Below are 18,741 nucleotides of genomic sequence, written 5' to 3'. Positions count from 1 at the left end.
TAATGAAAGGACACGGTGAGCATCATTTTTCTAGCAGGTGGCTGGCTCTTGAACTCGCTGGGACGAGGAGGTCACGGATGACACCACTGATCGTCGACGCTTTCGTCTCCGGTTCCCTGTGGTGAAAATAGTTTCCGTGATGAGGCTGGCCCCCGATATGGACTGGCGTCTTGTGTCGAATCGCAACCAGCACAGGGACTTGGCGCACTATTCCACAACAGTGAGTTTCGACAGACGTGCTGCCCTGTATACATTCTTCATTCTCCGATGGATGTTTACCAGTGTTTGTGCTTCGGCAGCCAAGAAAAGAATAGCAGCACACTGGTCCTATTTGGACGCAATCAGTAATAACATCGCCAACACGAAGTGTTCAGTGCTATTGACAAAGGGTTTCAGATTGACTCTTTATTTCTAATTTTCAGAATGCTTTTGGCACTATATCACACAAGAGGCTTGTAGCGAAATCGCGTGCTTATGGAATACCCTGACTGGATTCGTGAATTCCTGTCAGAGAGGTCACAGATCATGGTAATCGACGGAAAGTAATCAAGTAAAACAGAAGTGATTTCTGGCGTTCCCCAAGTTAATGTTATAAGCCTTCTGCTGTTCCTTATCTATATAAATGATTTAGGAGACAATCTGAGCAGCAGTCTTAGTTTGTTTGCACATGATGCTGTCGTTTATCATTTGGTAAAGTCATGAGAAGATCAAAACAAATTGCGAACCGATTCAGAAAAGATATCCATATGGTGTGAAAATTGGCAACTGACCTTAAACAATGAAAAGTGTGGGATCATCCACATGCGTGCTAAAAGGAATCTGTTCAACTTCGGTTACACAATAAATCAGTCAAATGTAAAGGCCGTAAATTCAGGTAAATACCTAGGAATTACAATTACGAACAACTTAAACTGGAAAGAACACACAGGTTAATCAAAGACTGCGTTTTATTGGCAGGACACTTCGAAAACGTAACAGATCTACCGAGGAGACTGCCTACACTACGCTTGTCCGCCCTCTTTTAGAATACTGCTGCGCAGTGTGGGATCCTTACCAGATAGCATTGACGGAGTATATCGAAAAAGTTCAAAGAAGGGCAGCATGTTTTTTATTATCGCGAAATAGGGGAGAAAGTGTCACGGACATGATACAGGGTTTGGAGTGGACATCATTAAAACAAAGGCGTTTTTCGTTGCGACGGAATCTTCCCACGATATTTCAGTGACCAACTTCCTCCTGCAAATGCTGAAGTATTTTCTTGACGCCGACCTACATAGGAAGAAACTATCATCAAAATAAAATGAGGGAAATCAGAGGTCGCACAGGAAGATACAGGTGTTCGTTTTTCCCACCTGCTGCTCGAGATTGGAATAACAGAGAATTATTGTGAAGGTGGTTGACGAACCCTCTGCCAGGCACTTAAATGTGATTTGCAGAGTATCCATGTAGATGGATCACGTTTCCGCATTTACAGCACGCTCGTCGGGAAGACATGAAATGCACACCGATCGCTTGCATACACGTCACATCTTATGTATCCACATGGGAGTCGCGCTGCATTGCTTGTACACCAGAGCACCGCCCTCAAACGGAAACATTTTTTATCGACGCTTACACTCGAATTACTTGTTAGACCTTTAACGTATTATTAGACCTCTAAGTGGTTACATTATGGAAGCATTTAGAATCGTCCAATAATTTACCTGAATTATGTAAAGTCAACTTTTTGCCCTCGATTACCATTAGACAGGCAACCTACAATTCGAGTGGGCTGACCAGGTCAACGTCTTACCTGTGTATTGCTAAAAACACTACCCTGCCGAATATCAGACCAGATTTTGATCGTCAAGTGTAAAAATAACCCAGAATGGAAGTCAACGAAAAGTGTAGTTGAACCGGTAGATAGGTTCGAGAGCACGGTGAAATTCTTTGATGGTGTTGATGATGGTGTGTATAGGGAAGTTGTAATGCGATGAAATAGCTGCTAATTGCAAGTAAAATTGCAGAGTACGGACGCGCGATGCAGGGATTGGTATTTACGCAGCACATAGATAACTTATTGATTGGCGACTCCATAGAGTGCTGTGTGCACAACGACGATATACGTGAAATTAGAGAGAAGGTCAGCGTTGGCCGTAATATTGATGGTTTATTGACAGCAAAATCGATTTTCAATCACGTAGTGATCATCTTCAGTGCTGTAGTGTACAAATTAAACTCATAGGCACTGGTGGCAAGTTATTATCAGTAAGCTAAGCTTATGAAACGATGACAATAAATCCGTGTGATTATTGGTGATGGGGTTACCTTAAGTTGCAAGTCTACCGCGATCGTCCGACCTCATTAAGGATGCTAAAAGACAACATCCGGCAGCAATTTCTCAACAAACCTAGTGATATGCTACATAGTGTCGATCACAACATTGTCCCTTAACTATTAGTGATGATGGCTAACACGCTGAACGTGTGCTATATAGATAACTGTCTTTGCTAAAAATCAATTTTCTACTAATTATTGCATTATTATCATATGAAGTAACATCGGTTGGTAATTTCGTGCACGTTTTTTGTTTGAATAAACCACATGTCAATTCAAGCATCTGCATCAATTTTTACCTCTGTTCCTAAATTACTCCGCGAAGTATTAAATTTTTAAACTGGTGTTAGGGTATTGGTACAGATATTGTGATAATCAGTATCTTAAAATGTACCCCCTAGTTGTCTTTCCCTCTGCATCTGATGATCTTATCGTAAACACATCACAAAATTTTGTTATCATAAACACATCACAAAATTTACTATCTGATGTTACTATGCCGCAAAGAGCGCTACACCTGTTAGCATAGACGTTCCATTGAGTGTCCACACATCTGTATCTGACCTACTGCATAGGGAAATATGAACGTTAATAGCTTGCTTGTGACACGTAACCACCCTAAAAACATTTCGTTAATACACTGAAGAGCCAAAGAAACTGGTACACCTGCCTAATATCATGTAGGGCCCCGAGAGCACGCAGAAGTGCCACAACACGACGTGGCATGGACTCGAGTAATGTCTGAAGTAGTGCTGGAGGGAACTGACACCATCAATCCTGTAGGGCAGTCCATAAGTCCGTAAGTGTACGAGGGGGTGGAGATCTCTTCTGAACAGCACGTTGCAAGGCATCCCAGATACGTTCAATAATGTTCATGTCTGGGGAGTGTGATGGCCAGAGGGAGTGTTTAACCTCAGAAGAGCTACTCTGTAGCAATTCTGGACGTGTTAGGTGTCACATTCTCCTGCTGGAATTGCTCAAGTCCGTCGGAATGCACAATGGACTTACGTACGTGTCACGTACCAGAGTCGTATATTGACGTATCAGGGGTCCCATATCACTCCTACTGCACACAGAGCCTCCACCAGCTTGAATAGTCCCCTGCTGACTTACAGGGTCCATGGATTCATGAGGTTATCTCCACACCCACACACGTCCATCCGCTCGATACAATTTGAAACGAGGCTCGTCCGACCAGGCTACAAGTTTCCAGTCATCAACAGTCCAATGTCGGTGTTGATGGGCCAAGGCGAGGCGTAAAGCTTTGTGTTCTGCAGTCATCAAGGGTACACGAGTGGGTCTTCGGCTCCGAAAGCCCATATCGAAGATGTTTCGTTGAATGTTTCGCACGCTGACACTTGTTGATGGCCCAGCACTGAAATCTGCAGCAATTTGCGGAAGGGTTTCACTTCTGTCCCGTTGAACGATTCTCTTCAGTCGTCGTTGGTCCTGTTATTGCACGATCTTTTTCCGGCCGCAGCTGTGTCAGAGATTTGATGTTTTATCTGATTCCTGACATTCACGGTACACTCGTGAAATGATAGTACGGGAAAATCCCCACTTCATCGCTGCCTCGGAATTACTGTGTCCCATCGCTCGTGCCCCGACTATAACATCACGTTCAAACTCACTAAAATCTTGATAACCTGCCATTGTAGCAGCAGTAACCGATCTAACAACTGCGCGAGACACTTTTTGTCTTGTATAATCGTTGCCGACCGAAGGGCTGTATTCTGTCTGTTTGCATCTACATCTACATCTACATCTACGTGATTACTCTGCTGTTCACAATAAAGTGCCTGGCAGAGAGTTCAATGAACAACCTTCAAGCTGTCTCTCTACCGTTCCACTCTCGAACGGCACGCGGGAAAAACGAGCACTTAAATTTTTCTGTGCGAGCCCTGATTTCTCTTATTTTATCGTGATGATCATTTCTCCCTATGTAGGTGGGTGCCAACAGAATGTTTTCCGAGAAGAAAACTGGTGATTGAAATTTCATGAGAAGATCCCGTCGCAACGAAAAACACCTTTCTTTTAATGATTGCCACTCCAATTCACATATCATGTCTGTGGCACTATCTCCCCTATTTCACGATAATACAAAACGAGCTGCCCTTCTTTGTACTTTTTCGATCTCATCCGTCAGTCCCACCTGATGCGGATCCCACACCGCACAGCAGTACTCCAGAATGGGGCGGACAAGCGTAGTGTAAGCAGTCTCTTTAGTAGACGTGTTGCGCCTTCTAAGTGTTCTGCCAATGAATCGCTGTCTTTGGTTTGCTCTACCCACAATATTATCTGTGTGATCGTTCCAATGCAGGTTATTTGTAATTGTAATCCCTAAGTATTAAGGTGAATTTACAGCCTTCAGATTTGTGTGACTTATCGCGTAATCGAAATTTAGCTGATTTCTTTTAGTACTCATGTGAATAACTTCACACTTTTCCTCATTCAGGGTCATACGTATGCCTATACCACTTTCTTTGGCCCTTCAGTGTAATAGCTTTAATTATTTATCTGCAAATGTAAATATTGATTTAATGTTGTTTAATACAGTGTCTTCTATCATCAACAGAAGTATCCGCTCTCTCTCTCTCTCTCTCCTTCTCTCTCTCTCTCTCTATCTCTGACGCTCTCTGCGTCTCTAAAGTACTTGCGTATTGTGTACGAATACTGGCATTATATTACTTTGTATTTTTGAGATTGTATTTCATGTAATGAGTGTATGAAGAGTTGAGAGCTCTGTTGTTCACAAAGCTATCGGCATTAATTTAAATGCACATGATATACGGACCACAAGGCGTATTAGCTAAATGAATAAGATGGGGACTGCAGCCGGCCGAAGTGGCCGTGCGGTTAAAGGCGCTGCAGTCTGGAACCGCAAGACCGCTACGGTCGCAGGTTCGAATCCTGCCTCGGGCATGGATGTTTGTGATGTCGTTAGGTTAGTTAGGTTTAACTAGTTCTAAGTTCTAGGGGACTAATGACCTCAGCAGTTGAGTCCCATAGTCCTCAGAGCCATTTGAACCATTTTTTGGGGACTGCAACATGCACATTTTAATATATGTTCTGGTTTATAAGACATTTAAATCTTTAAGATGTTTACTATTTAAATGCCATGAAACGACGGTGTAAGAAGAGATAGGCGACATTCTACTTCCTCCCAAGTTGGAAATGGATGACAACGGGAAAATGAAAGACATTAGAGCCTATAGATCTACCTCTACGTCGCTACAGTTAAGAGCTTGGCAGAGAGTTCATAGAAACACACTCCACCTATTTCACCTCCTTTCGACTGTTGAACCCCATCTGAGAAGAACCAATATTTAAATCTTACAGTGCGATCTATGGCTTCTCTTGTTTTAATACGGTGTTAATTTCTCCCTATGACGGTAGGAATCAACAAAGTATTTTCGCATTCAGAGGAGAAAGTTGGTGATTGAAATTTCGTGAAAAGACCTCACCACAACAAGAAATGCCTTTGTCTTAATGTTTCTCTCCTCAACTCGTGTGTCATATCCACAGGATTCTCTCCACTTCGTGATAATAAAAAACAAGCTAGCCATTTTTCAACTTTTTCGATATCCTTTATCAGTCCTTTCTGGTAAAGATACTATAGCGCACAGCAGTACTCCAGAAGAGGGCACAAGTTGAGGTATACAGTCTCATTAATAGGTTTCTCGCATCATGTAAGTGTTCTCCCAATAAGAAGCAGTCTTTCATTGGCCTACCCTGCAGCATTTTCTATGTGATTGTTCCAGTTGATGTTTTATATACTGACCTTCCAAAGCATCATTCGCCAATAGGCAAGGACAGAGGGATATGATAATGGTAGCAGAGGCCCCTTTTGTGTGACGCTCTCTGGTGGAGTGCGTAGTGTACACATAGATTATATTTCGCATTTTTGTACATTTTGGAAGTGCTTGATAACTGGTTTGGAGACGATGATATAACGAATTGCATAAATTCATCTTATTGTCTACACATATTATACTTGGACTCCATACATCCACTGAACTTCGAATACCAATCAGCATTAAGGAGACCTAGACGTCATAGCCGGTAGCATTTACAAATAATTGAAATCTAACAAGTAAAAAATTGTAGTAGGTATTGAATCGAAACTTTTATAGAAGAACTATGACCTCTATGTGAAAAAAATGGGAAACATGGGTTACAAAGTGGAGTGAATATTGAAATTAATGTTACATACTAAATTATATGTAATTTTTATTTCTTGTACGCTATACTTCCACACTATTCCAAATAAAAGATCCAAACAAATTTTACTCTATTAATTATTCAGTTGTTGCAACAGTCAAACAGTAATATTTACCAATTTGTTATTTTTGTGTATTAAGAAAATGTTTTTAGAAGTCAGTTTTTAAGAAAATATGACATTCCCAGCTTAAAATTTTTAACAGTTCTTGAATACTGTGGTTCACTGTGTTGGGAAGCACTATATTATTATTCACGCAATATTGGATGGGATAATGATATCTAAGTATATATTAACTTTGATAATGAGAAATTGAAACTAAAGATTTGCATGTCATTTCCTTCTCAATGATAACATGTCACAACATTTGTGTTCCATAATCTTGTTCATTCTGAGTGTCATTTCATGTTCTTTAGTTTTCTCCTTTATTTGGTAGTGTGGCCTGTTTTTCATGGTTTCAGCAGATTTTTCAGCGTCAGGGAGACGTTTCCTGTCCACTTGTAGCAGCCCACTTTTTCATGTTGTACCGAGTTTTGATGCCTAGTCTGCTCACGGTTTGTAATTTGCTTGTTACTCCATCATTAAAACATATTATAGCGTTCATCACACCAGTCTGACGACCTGACAGGCCTACAAAATCAATTATTGGCAAGCAGACCAAAATGCAACTACTGAAGATTCAATTCGGATTCTGTGTTTTTCCATGCAGACATTTTTCTAGGAGTTTAGAATCTGAAATATCATTGGATATTGGCTTTAAGTTCTACCACAACAGTTTCTGGCATTGGGTGTGAATGTGTATGTTTTGTGCATTTGCTTGACACCTATTACACATGCACCATGGAGTGTTTCCATTTGCGCAGAGACCACGCTGTGGATGCCCACAAGTGGATGTTCTATGAAACAGGGTTGCTCAAATTACTTTCTAATCCCACTGGCATTTTAGCTGTTTCTCCTGATGCCCAGACCATTATATTCTCTGAGGCTTTCTGTTGCTGATTTGTCGAGTCTGTCTTGTCCAACTATTCCTTTGCAAACAGAGAGTTCTTTCTTCTGTCATGTCCTTGCAGAGTTTCCTAAGTCTTACCCCCATTCTCTGCTGATGTTCTATACATTCCGCTTCTTTAGCTTCAGTTTTACCATACGGTTTAGCAGCTACAACACTATTGAAGCTTTTACAGTCAGCATCACACAGGTAGTGAGTGTATCGTATACCAAGTCTAGCAACTGGCCTACTAAAAATAGAGACGGCCCCCTGCTTTCTATACCATTACTGAAACCTTCAAAGCTTTTGTCACATTTGTGTTCATTTACGTTACTGGCACAGCCTTGGCAAAGTTTTGTCAGACATTCACAGTGCATCGCCTTGCCTGTATATACTGAGGTAACAGTGACAAGTCCGTTCAGCGACGTATAGCCTCTCTTCCGCCAGGAACCGCTCATTGCAGCAACAATATCAGTAGATTGACAAACATCTGTAGCTTCTTTCGATTTCTTCCACATAGATGTTCACTGACTTCTGTTAGGGCATTATGTCAACGTTTATAAAAGCTCTGAAACTTGTTTCAACTGGTGGTTGAAAATCCATTATAGCACACAACATCTGGGCTGCCTTTCTCTCCTTCCCAAAACGTCTCAGGGCATAAGAAAGGCGAATATACATGTCACTACATTTTGTGCATATTATAGGAGATGTCGCTGTACATTTCGTTCTTTTACACACTTCACATTCCAATACAAATTTGCCAGATAGTCCTTCTCTTTTACTTACGTCCTCACTAAGTTATTTTTCATTGGTACAGTTTTTACATTTAGCAACAGAAAGAAAACAATTCTGAAACCTTGCACTTCCTAATTAAAATTTACCCATTATTTTCACTATTTACAACACCTTCTCGTTCATTTTCGGTAAGGTGTTTCAACCTGCGTTTTCAAGCACTGCCTGACGAACTTTTAGCCCTAACCTCGCTTTGTTGCGGCGAAACAATTTCTTCATTTTTCTATTTCCCACAAAGAGCAAGAGGATCATCGTAAAATTTATGACTGTAATTAAACTTCTTCGCTTTTCGCATTTTACGATGCAAAATTCTTGAAAACGCATTCACAACAAGTTTACAACACGAACACACGCAAAAAACGTGAGCAAACTCAAGTAATCTACTCGCATCGACAATAAATCCCTGCACATTGTAGACTCGGTATGTTCTTCAAGGATATTACATAAATGAGTTATTGTGGAAATAGTGATTCTGAAATAACATAACGGGACATTATAGCAAGGTTTTGTCTTTGACAGTAGTGTGACAGCTAGGCATTCTGTGGGGCGGCGGGTGGAAAATTTATATCTCCTATTGTATTGCTGCTGTTCTCAACACAGCCTCTCTAACTACTATGTTGGCAACAAGAAAGTGAAATGAAATGATCGTATGACATTGTTGGCCTGGAGGCCCCATGCGGGGAAGTTCGGCCACCGTATTGCAAGTCGTTTTTAGTTGACGCACTTCGGAGACTTGCGAGGCAATGATGATGAAATGATGAAATGATGACGAAGAACACACAACAGCCAGTCATCACGAGGCAGAGAAAATCCCTGACCCCGCCGGGATTCGAACCCGGGACCCCTTGCGCGGGAAGCGAGAACGCTACCGCAAGACCACCAGCTGTGGACAGCAAGAAAGTGATTAGCAGAAACGTGATGCCCGTAATTAAATTTCACTGTGCTCACTGTGATGGAGAAATAGAGTTATTGATCATTGAAGTTCGCTATGCTGAGGGTATAGGATGATGTGTGGGATTCATAGAAAATCCAGTTTACTATAACAATTTACACTATATTCTGAAAACGATAAAGCGTAAAATTCCAAACAAATAAATGTTTAACCAAGTAGTGCTACTATCAGCTATTGTACTCTCAGAGCTGTTCAGAGTAGACTTGGCCACTGTATCTATGTTTCGATACAGTGTATCGATACGTGGAACTGTTTCAGTGTTTCGGAACGGCTGTGGTTCACTGTTTCGAAACAGTGGTGTTTAATTATGCCTCTGTCTCGGATAACCGGACCAGATTCGATCTCGCCGGCCGTTGTGGCCGTGCGGTTCTAGGCGCTTCAGTCTGGAACCGCGTGACCGCTACGGCCGCAGGTTCGAATCCTGCCTCGGGCATGGATGTGTGTGATGTCTTTAGGTTAGTTAGGTTTAAGTAGTTCTAAGTTCTAGGGGACTGATGACCTCAGATGTTGAGTCCCATAGTGCTCAGAGCCATTTTTTTTAGATTCGATCTCGAGCCAGACACAGAAACTGTGTCGTTGTTTCAAAATAAGGCTGTTTCAGTCCACCTGTGCCTGGAACGGACTAATTGTATCGAAACAGTGATGTTTCATTCCGCTCTGTGTCGGACGAGATTCGGGCTCGGCACAGGTACTGAAACACAACATACCACTTCATGAAACACTTTCAAGAGTGTCGAAATCTTTTTGACAGGCAATAGCATGAAGCTTAGGATATCCGAAAATAAAGCTTCGTTTCTAGCTGACTGTCCTATTCCGAAATGGCGTTACATCTGCTTTATAAATACTAACCAAACAATAAAACAACGCATACTATTCACATTCAGAATAATAAATATGTGAAAATCATACAATTAAATTACACTTTTTTTTATAACATACTCTTCTCTGTTCATGTACAGTAATCATATTAAGAAACGCAAGTAAGCCTAAACATTTTGAATAAAAAAAGGCGTAGAGTGACAGTTATTAGACATATACATAAATTTGATGTAGGTATAATTGCAAGCAATCTGTCTAACATATCACTTATAGTGTAATGGTGAACGGGAAGGGCTGGGGAGCATGGTGAATTTATAGTAACGGTTCGAAACACCTTGTAAGACAAAAATTTGTTCTGTTATATTTTGTTATTTATTCGAATTATTTGGCGTTATTTGTGAGTCTATAGTCAATGTGCCTATTATCCACAATGATTCCCTTTGTGTGCATGGAAATTAGCAGGATGGGTATATTACCCATACTAACGGAATTTGGGAATCCCAGTAGCATATCAGTAGTTTCTGCAGTTTGCTCCCATCTTCAGTTCCGTTCGTGGTGGTTCTTCTGTCTTCAGCTATGGCTGTCCTCAGCCCATTGAAAAGTATGAAAGTCACACGACACGAAAGCAGTGCATTTGCTGATGGAAATACGAAACTGCCAATACGCCTAAGTGATAGTTTCATACTTTATGTGATATGATTAGCGCTCTCGCACCTCATTTGTGTTTATATGGACATACTTATATAGTAGACATTCAAGATGATAAAATGTGTGGGTTTATTAGATTACAAAACACAAACTGTTTCACTGTTTCGAAACAGCGTATCGAAACATTACATTGTACTGTTTCATTTGTTTCGAAACAGCTACGTGTTTCAGTTTGCCCATCTCTAGTTCAGAGTCTATTGAGCAGCTCCTATTATCCCCAGTTAACGAAACTGTTCAGTAACCGTTATCGATGTAAATGTTCAAAGTGAATGCTCGCCAAAATTTGATGTTAACTGATCAAACGCCACGCTAGTAACAGTAGGTCTGTCCTGCGGCGACATGTGAAAATACGACATACGCAAACTGAGAATAAATCACTGGAGTCGTTCCGCAATTATCACGTAACCCCAATGAGAACTCATTGTTATGTGCATACCGAGTTACATAATACGGCATCCAAGGCTGTTCCTTGCAACTGCACAAACGCGACGCGGCTTCCGACACGGAGTGCGCGCTGATACGAATCTAGAAGAGAACTGGGGCCTGACTCTAGATCGCAGCGTTCTACACTCCTGGAAATTGAAATAAGAACACCGTGAATTCATTGTCCCAGGAAGGGGAAACTTTATTGACACATTCCTGGGGTCACATACATCACATGATCACACTGACAGAACCACAGGCACATAGACACAGGCAACAGAGCATGCACAATGTCGGCACTAGTACAGTGTATATCCACCTTTCGCAGCAATGCAGGCTGCTATTCTCCCATGGAGACGATCGTAGAGATGCTGGATGTAGTCCTGTGGAACGGCTTGCCATGCCATTTCCACCTGGCGCCTCAGTTGGACCAGCGTTCGTGCTGGACGTGCAGACCGCGTGAGACGACGCTTCATCCAGTCCCAAACATGCTCAATGGGGGACAGATCCGGAGATCTTGTTGGCCAGGGTAGTTGACTTACACCTTCTAGAGCACGTTGGGTGGCACGGGATACATGCGGACGTGCATTGTCCTGTTGGAACAGCAAGTTCCCTTGCCGGTCTAGGAATGGTAGAACGATGGGTTCGATGACGGTTTGGATGTACCGTGCACTATTCAGTGTCCCCTCGACGATCACCAGTGGTGTACGGCCAGTGTAGGAGATCGCTCCCCACACCGTGATGCCGGGTGTTGGCCCTGTGTGCCTCGGTCGTATGCAGTCCTGATTGTGGCGCTCACCTGCACGGCGCCAAACACTCATACGACCATCATTGGCACCAAGGCAGAAGCGATTCTCATCGCTGAAGACGACACGTCTCCATTCGTCCCTCCCTTCACGCCTGTCGCGACACCACTGGAGGCAGGCTGCACGATGTTGGGACGTGAGCGGAAGACGGCCTAACGGCGTGCGGGACCGTAGCCCAGCTTCATGGAGACGGTTGCGAATGGTCCTCGCCGATACCCCAGGAGCAACAGTGTCCCTAATTTGCTGGGAAGTGGCGGTGCGGTCCCCTACGGCACTGCGTAGGATCCTACGGTCTTGGCGTGCATCCGTGCGTCGCTGCGGTCCGGTCCCAGGTCGACGGGCACGTGCACCTTCCGCCGACCACTGGCGACAACATCGATGTACTGTGGAGACCTCACGCCCCGCGTGTTGAGCAATTCGGCGGTACGTCCACCCGGCCTCCCGCATGCCCACTATACGCTCTCGCTCAAAGTCCGTCAACTGCACATACGGTTCACGTCCACGCTGTCGCGGCATGCTACCAGTGTTAAAGACTGCGATGGAGCTCCGTATGCCACGGCAAACTGGCTGACACTGACGGCGGCGGTGCACAAATGCTGCGCAGCTAGCGCCATTCGACGTCCAACACCGCGGTTCCTGGTGTGTCCGCTGTGCCGTGCGTGTGATCATTGCTTGTACAGCCCTCTCGCAGTGTCCGGAGCAAGTATGGTGGGTCTGACACACCGGTGTCAATGTGTTCTTTTTTCCATTTCCAGGAGTGTATTTAGCCGCGGTGCGGACCGCCGAAGGCGCAGCCGACAACATTTGCCTTCCTCACTAGCCGCTGGGCTAGCAAAACACCACTTGATGTTACTTCATAATTAATTGCTTCATTCGCTGAAGGCCAATGAAGCTCTCAATTCAATTGTGCTATCAGCACACAGGTAAGCATCTGTAACAAAATTCTTATGTGGCTAGGTTAAATACTTTTGGCGAGAGAATTAGTTTAGTTGCACTGCACGCAATAGAGGAGCTCTGAACTTGCCCTTTCGAGAGACGCTACAGCTATAATTTTATAGCTACCTTTTGGAAACTTCTCACATCTTTGTTATTGTAGCGTATCTCCATTCTAACTAAATCTGAACATCCTAGCTTTATCTAATCACTTACTTAATCTATCTTGCTTCCATACTCTTAGGAGACAAAAACAGAAAACCATGAATTTCAACAAAAATATTACTTTGTGAGACCCAGCATGCTGTTTCCATTAAATTACAATGAAAAAGGAATCCGAATATAAATTTTTAAGTTTCTAGCTCCTTCCTGTTGCGCCAAAGTTTTTTTTACGTAAAATGTCCAAATTTCGAAAACTGTTTAAGTTAGTAAACCGAAACTTAACACATTATCATTTTAGCATCACTCCTGACATGCTATTAACTTTTCAGATTATTTACTTTACTTTTAAGGTACTGCCCAACATTCGTGACGTCATAGCTAGTTACAGCGGACTAGGCTGGCACACAATGGAAAGCATATGAATTCTATATGGCCTAAGTAGGCTGCTTCCCTACGACTACGCACCGCATCTTCTTTAATAATGCATTTAAACACGAAAACGATAAAGTACTATACGTAATGTATATTTTTTGATAATCAGAAAGAATCACAGGATTTTCTTAAAAATTCCATTTTTTGGAGCCTTACGACATCCAGGTCCCCTTAAAGACATCATCGCGATCATTACCAAACGTTTACTTCTTTCACTGCAGGACCTGAAGGAGTTCCTGGACTCGGCAAAAGACGGGGCCATCTTCATGAGCCTGGGCACCAACGTCCGGAGCGACAAGCTGGACGAAGCCAGCAGGCGCGCCTTCCTGGAGGCCTTTGCCACGCTGCCCCACAAGGTGCTCTGGAAGTGGGAGTCCGACTCCCTGCCTGGTCAGCCGCCCAACGTCAAGATCATCAAGTGGGCGCCCCAGAACGACATCCTAGGTATGTGCACGACATCGTAAATCATTTTCTGTACCTACCTCTTTCCATTAAGGCAAGTCAGCTGGTCTCTCTACCACGAATTTACTCATCAAACAGTTGACAACGCTGGTACCAAACGCCTATGCTGCACCCACGCTGGAAGAATTCTACAGTACCAATATAGTGCAGAACCCACTTTGTAACTATTGAAAGGTCACCATCTGGCATCACTGCTAATACTTCGTTTAAGGATCAAGACAGAAAATTTTGTGCAGGTGGTCCATTGATAGTGACCGAGCCAAAAATCTCACGAAATAAGCATCAAACGAAAAAACTACAAAGAACGAAACTCGTCTATCTTGAAGGGCGAAACCAGATGACGCTATGGTTGGCCCGCTAGATCGCGCTGCCATAGGTCAAACGGATATAACAGTGTTTTTTTTAAATAGGAACCCCCATTTTTATTACATATTCGTGTAGTACGTAAAGATATATGAGTGTTCTAGATGGACCACTTTTTTCGCTTTGTGATAGATGGCGCTGTAATAGTCACAAAAGTATAAATAAGTGGTATCACGTAACATTCCGCCAGTGCGGACGGTATTTGCTTCGTGATACATTACTCGAGTTAAAATGGACCGTTTACCAATTGCGGAAAAGATCGATATCGTGTCGATGTGTGGCTATTGTGATCAAAATGCCCAACGGGCGTGTGCTATGTATGCTGCTCGGTATCCTGGACGTCAAGTGTCCGGACCTTTCGCCGGATAGTTTTATTTAAGGAGACAGGAAGTGTCCAGTCACATGTGAAACGACAACCACGACCTGCAACAAATGATGATGCCCAAGTAGGTGTTTTAGCTGCTGTCGCGGCTAATCCGCACATCAGTAGCAGACAAATTGCGCGAGAATCGGGAATCTCAAAAACGTCGGTGTTGAGAATGCTACATGAACATCGATTGCACCCGTACCATATTTCTATGCACCAGGAATTGCATGGCGACGACATTGAACGTCGTGTACAGTTCTGCCACTGGGCACAAGAGAAATTACGGGACGATGACAGATTTTTTGCACGCGTTCCATTTAGGACGAAGCGTCATTGACCAAGAGCCCTAACGTAAACCGATGTAATACGCACTATAGGGAAACGGAAAATCCACGATGGCTGCGACAAGTGGAACATCAGCGACCATGGCGGGTTAATGTATGGTGCGGCATTATGGGAGGAAGGCTAATTGGCCCCTATTTTATCGATGGCAATCTAAATGGTGCAATGTATGCTGATTTCCTACGTTATGTTCTACCGATGTTACTACAAGATGTTGCTCTGCATGACAGAATGGCAATGTACTTCCAACATGATGGATGTCCGGCACATAGCGCGCGTGCGGTTGAAACGGTAGTGAACAGCATATTTGATGACAGGTGGATTGGTCGTCGAAGCACTATACCATGGCCCGCTCGTTCACCGAATCTGACGTCCCCGGATTTCTTTCTGTGGGGAAAGTTGAAGGATACTTGCGATCGTGATCCACCGACAACGCCTGACAACATGCGTCAGCGCATTGTCAATGCATGTGCGAACATTACGGAAGGCAAACTACTCGCTGTTAAGAGGAATGTCGTTCACATATTGCCAACTGACGGACATCATTTTGAGCATTTATTGCATTAATGTGCATTTACAAGTAATCACGCTGTAACACCATGCGTTCTCAGAAATGATTTCACAAAGGTACATGTGTCACATTGGAACGAACGAAATAAAATGTTCAAAGGTACCTACGTTCTGTATTTTAATTTAAAAAGCCTACCTGTTACCAACTGTTCGTCTAAAATTGTGAGCCATATGTTTGTGACTATTACAGCGACATCTATCACAAAGCGAAAAAAGTGGTCCAACTAAAACATTCATACTTCTTTACGTACAACACGAATATGTAAAAAAAATGGGGGGTTCCTATTTTAAAAAACGCAGTTGATATCCGTTTGACCTATGGCAGCGCCATCTAGCGGGCCAATCATAGCGCCATCTGGTTTCCCCCTTCAAGCTGGACAACTTTCGTTCTTTGTAGTTTTTTCGTTTGATGCTTATTTCGTGAAATATTTGGCCCGGTCACGATCAATGGACCACTCTGTATATGGGGGAGATCTGAAGGCACCAGAAGTTCAAGACAGATTTTAAGACACGTTTCGAAACAAGATTTAAAACTACAAAATATTTCCAGGAGTGGTTGTGGACTCGGACCATAATTTATTACCGTATTGCAATGCCTATATAATTAAGAGAAAAGATGCGAGTTTCCTTCGTACATGCATGCATGTCCGAAGGAACAGGCGCTGCGCCGACTATAATCACTATGAAATGCGTGAAATGTATTACCAGTAGCGTATAGAACAGTCATCAGCTGTATAAGAGAATGACGACACTTAAATTTGTGTCGCGCCGGGACTCGAATCCGGATTTCCCGCTATACACGAGCGTTCGCCTTAACCAAATTTGGCTATCCGTACACTGCTCACAGCCAGACTCAAACGTCCGTATGTCCTCATTCTCACGTTACAATCTGTACTCGTACAAACATTTTGTGATTTCCGTACGGGGAAGGACTTTTTAATTGACGGGCATAGCCTGGTATCTTCAAATAAATTCGATATTGCAGTACCTGTGCTGTTAAGAAGAGCAATCCAATTTTCCTTTGAACATGTCACATGGAAGTTCGTTTCCCAATCCGGTACAAATTTTCAATGTCGTCATTCCTTTGTAAAGGTCGTAGTTGTTAGTATTCGCAACTGCGAATACATATCATGTAACACCTAATTTATTAGATTTGAACGCAGCACGAAACTGAGGAGGAAGCTAAGGAGATGGAAATGAAAACAAAGGTTAATAAGACTTTCAAATGGAGTGTTAGGCAAATATTGGTACATACAGGTGAAAGAACGCTATAGAAGACGAAAGGTAACTTTGAGAGATGAATTAGTAAAGGCAAAAAGACAAAGCCTAGTAGAAATCCTAGCATAACACACGAGATATTGAACTGACAAAAGGAGAAAATAAAAAATGCAGCAAACGACGCAGGCAACAGGGAATGCAGACGGCTAAAAAAGAACACTGACAGAAAGTGCAACATAGCAAAGCAGGAATTGTTGGACAAGAAGTACAAAACCGTAGAAGGTGCATGACAAAGGGGACGATAAATGCAGCTTACAGCAAAATTAGACAGATCTCTGGAGAAAAGAGAGGAACTTCTGTTAATACCTGTATCAAGAGCTCACATGGCAAGCCCGTCCTGAGCAAAGAAAGGAAAGCTGAAAGGTAGAAGGAACATATAGATTGGCGTACTTGAAAACTACGGTACAGGTAGAGACGCCGAATTAGATGAATGTGAGATATAGCGCTGTGAGAAGCATTTGACGGAAAATTTAAAGGCGTAAGTCGAAACAAGGCTCTAGAGTAGAAGACTCTCGATCATAATTATTCAAATCACTGGAAGAGGCAGTCATGACAAAAATAGTCCACCTGATGTGCAAGATGCCACAGATAGGAGAAATACCGTCAGACTTCAAGAAGTATTCAAAATAAAGAAAGGCAGATGGTAATAGGTGTTAATATCATCCAAGCAGCAGTGTAATAAGTTATGGTTGCATCATACCGATGCGAATTATTTACAAATGAATGAAAAAACTGGTTGAAGCCACCCTTGTAAAGATCAGTTTGGGTTCCACGGAAATGTAGGAACACGCGAGGGCATATTGCCCCTACGACATATCTCAGAAGATAGGTTAAAGAAAGCCAACCTACATTTATAGCTTTTATACGTGTACATAAAGATTTTGACAATGGTGACTAGATACTACTCTTCGAAATTGGTGCAGCAGCTTTGAACGCAGGGAAGGAAACATTATCCACAACTTGTACAGAAACTACACTGCATCTATAAAGAGTCGAACGACATGAGATGGAAACAATGCTTGAGAAAAGAGTGAGACAGTATGTAGAGAAGGAATACTAAACCATATGTTATTCAGTTTTCTCACTGAGCAACCTGTGAACGAAACCAAGCAGAAATTTAGGAAGAGAATTAAAGTTCAGAGAGATGAAATAAAAACTTTAAGTTTCGATGATGACATAATAATTCTGTCAAGAACACCAAAGGACTTGGAAGAGCACGTGAATGAAGTGGATAATGTCTTGAAAAGAGATCAGAAGATGAATATCAGCAATAGGAATACAACGGTATTGGATTTTAGTCCACCTAAATTAGGCGATGCAGACTGAATTACGGTGTTGTTTTGGCCTTCATTTCAGAGACTGGTCTGATGCAGCTCTCCATGCTACTCTATCGTGTGCAAGTTTCTTCATCTCCCAGTACCTACTGCAACCTACATCCTTCTGAATCTGCTTAGTGTATTCATCTCTTGGTCTCCCTCTACGATTTTTACCATCCGCGTTTCCCTCCAATACTAAATTGGTGATCCCTTGATGCCTCAGAATAAGTCCTACCAACCGATCCCTTCTTCTAGTCTTGCCACAAATTTCTCTTCTCTCCAATTCTATTCAATACCTCCTCATTAGTTATGTGATCTACCCATCTAACCTTCAGCATTCTTCTGTAGCACCACATTTCGAAAGCCTCTATTCTCTTTTTGTCAAAACTATTTACCGTTCACGTTTCACTTCCGTACATGGCTACACTCCATACAAATACTTTCAGAAACGACTTCCTGACACTTAAACCTATACTCGATGTTAAAAAATTTCTCT

The 18,741-nt window shown here is 42.6% G+C and overlaps 2 protein-coding genes across 2 annotated transcripts in view; both read left to right on the top strand.

Annotated features, from left to right (window-relative positions):
• LOC126210534 (UDP-glucosyltransferase 2-like) overlaps nucleotides 1-18,741 on the top strand; it is a 706,192-nt gene that overhangs the window by 87,868 nt on the left and 599,583 nt on the right. The window contains exon 3 of the mRNA XM_049939785.1: nucleotides 13,769-13,991. Coding sequence (XP_049795742.1) covers nucleotides 13,769-13,991 — 223 coding nt within the window. The remainder of the gene's footprint in view (nucleotides 1-13,768; nucleotides 13,992-18,741) is intronic.
• Nucleotides 1-18,741, top strand: part of LOC126210535 (UDP-glucosyltransferase 2-like) — a 333,713-nt gene that overhangs the window by 273,570 nt on the left and 41,402 nt on the right. The window lies entirely within an intron of this gene.

This window comes from Schistocerca nitens, chromosome 10 (genome assembly GCF_023898315.1).
Source record: "Schistocerca nitens isolate TAMUIC-IGC-003100 chromosome 10, iqSchNite1.1, whole genome shotgun sequence".
Lineage (NCBI taxonomy): Eukaryota > Metazoa > Arthropoda > Insecta > Orthoptera > Acrididae > Schistocerca > Schistocerca nitens.
This window is presented reverse-complemented; position numbering and strand designations above follow the sequence as displayed.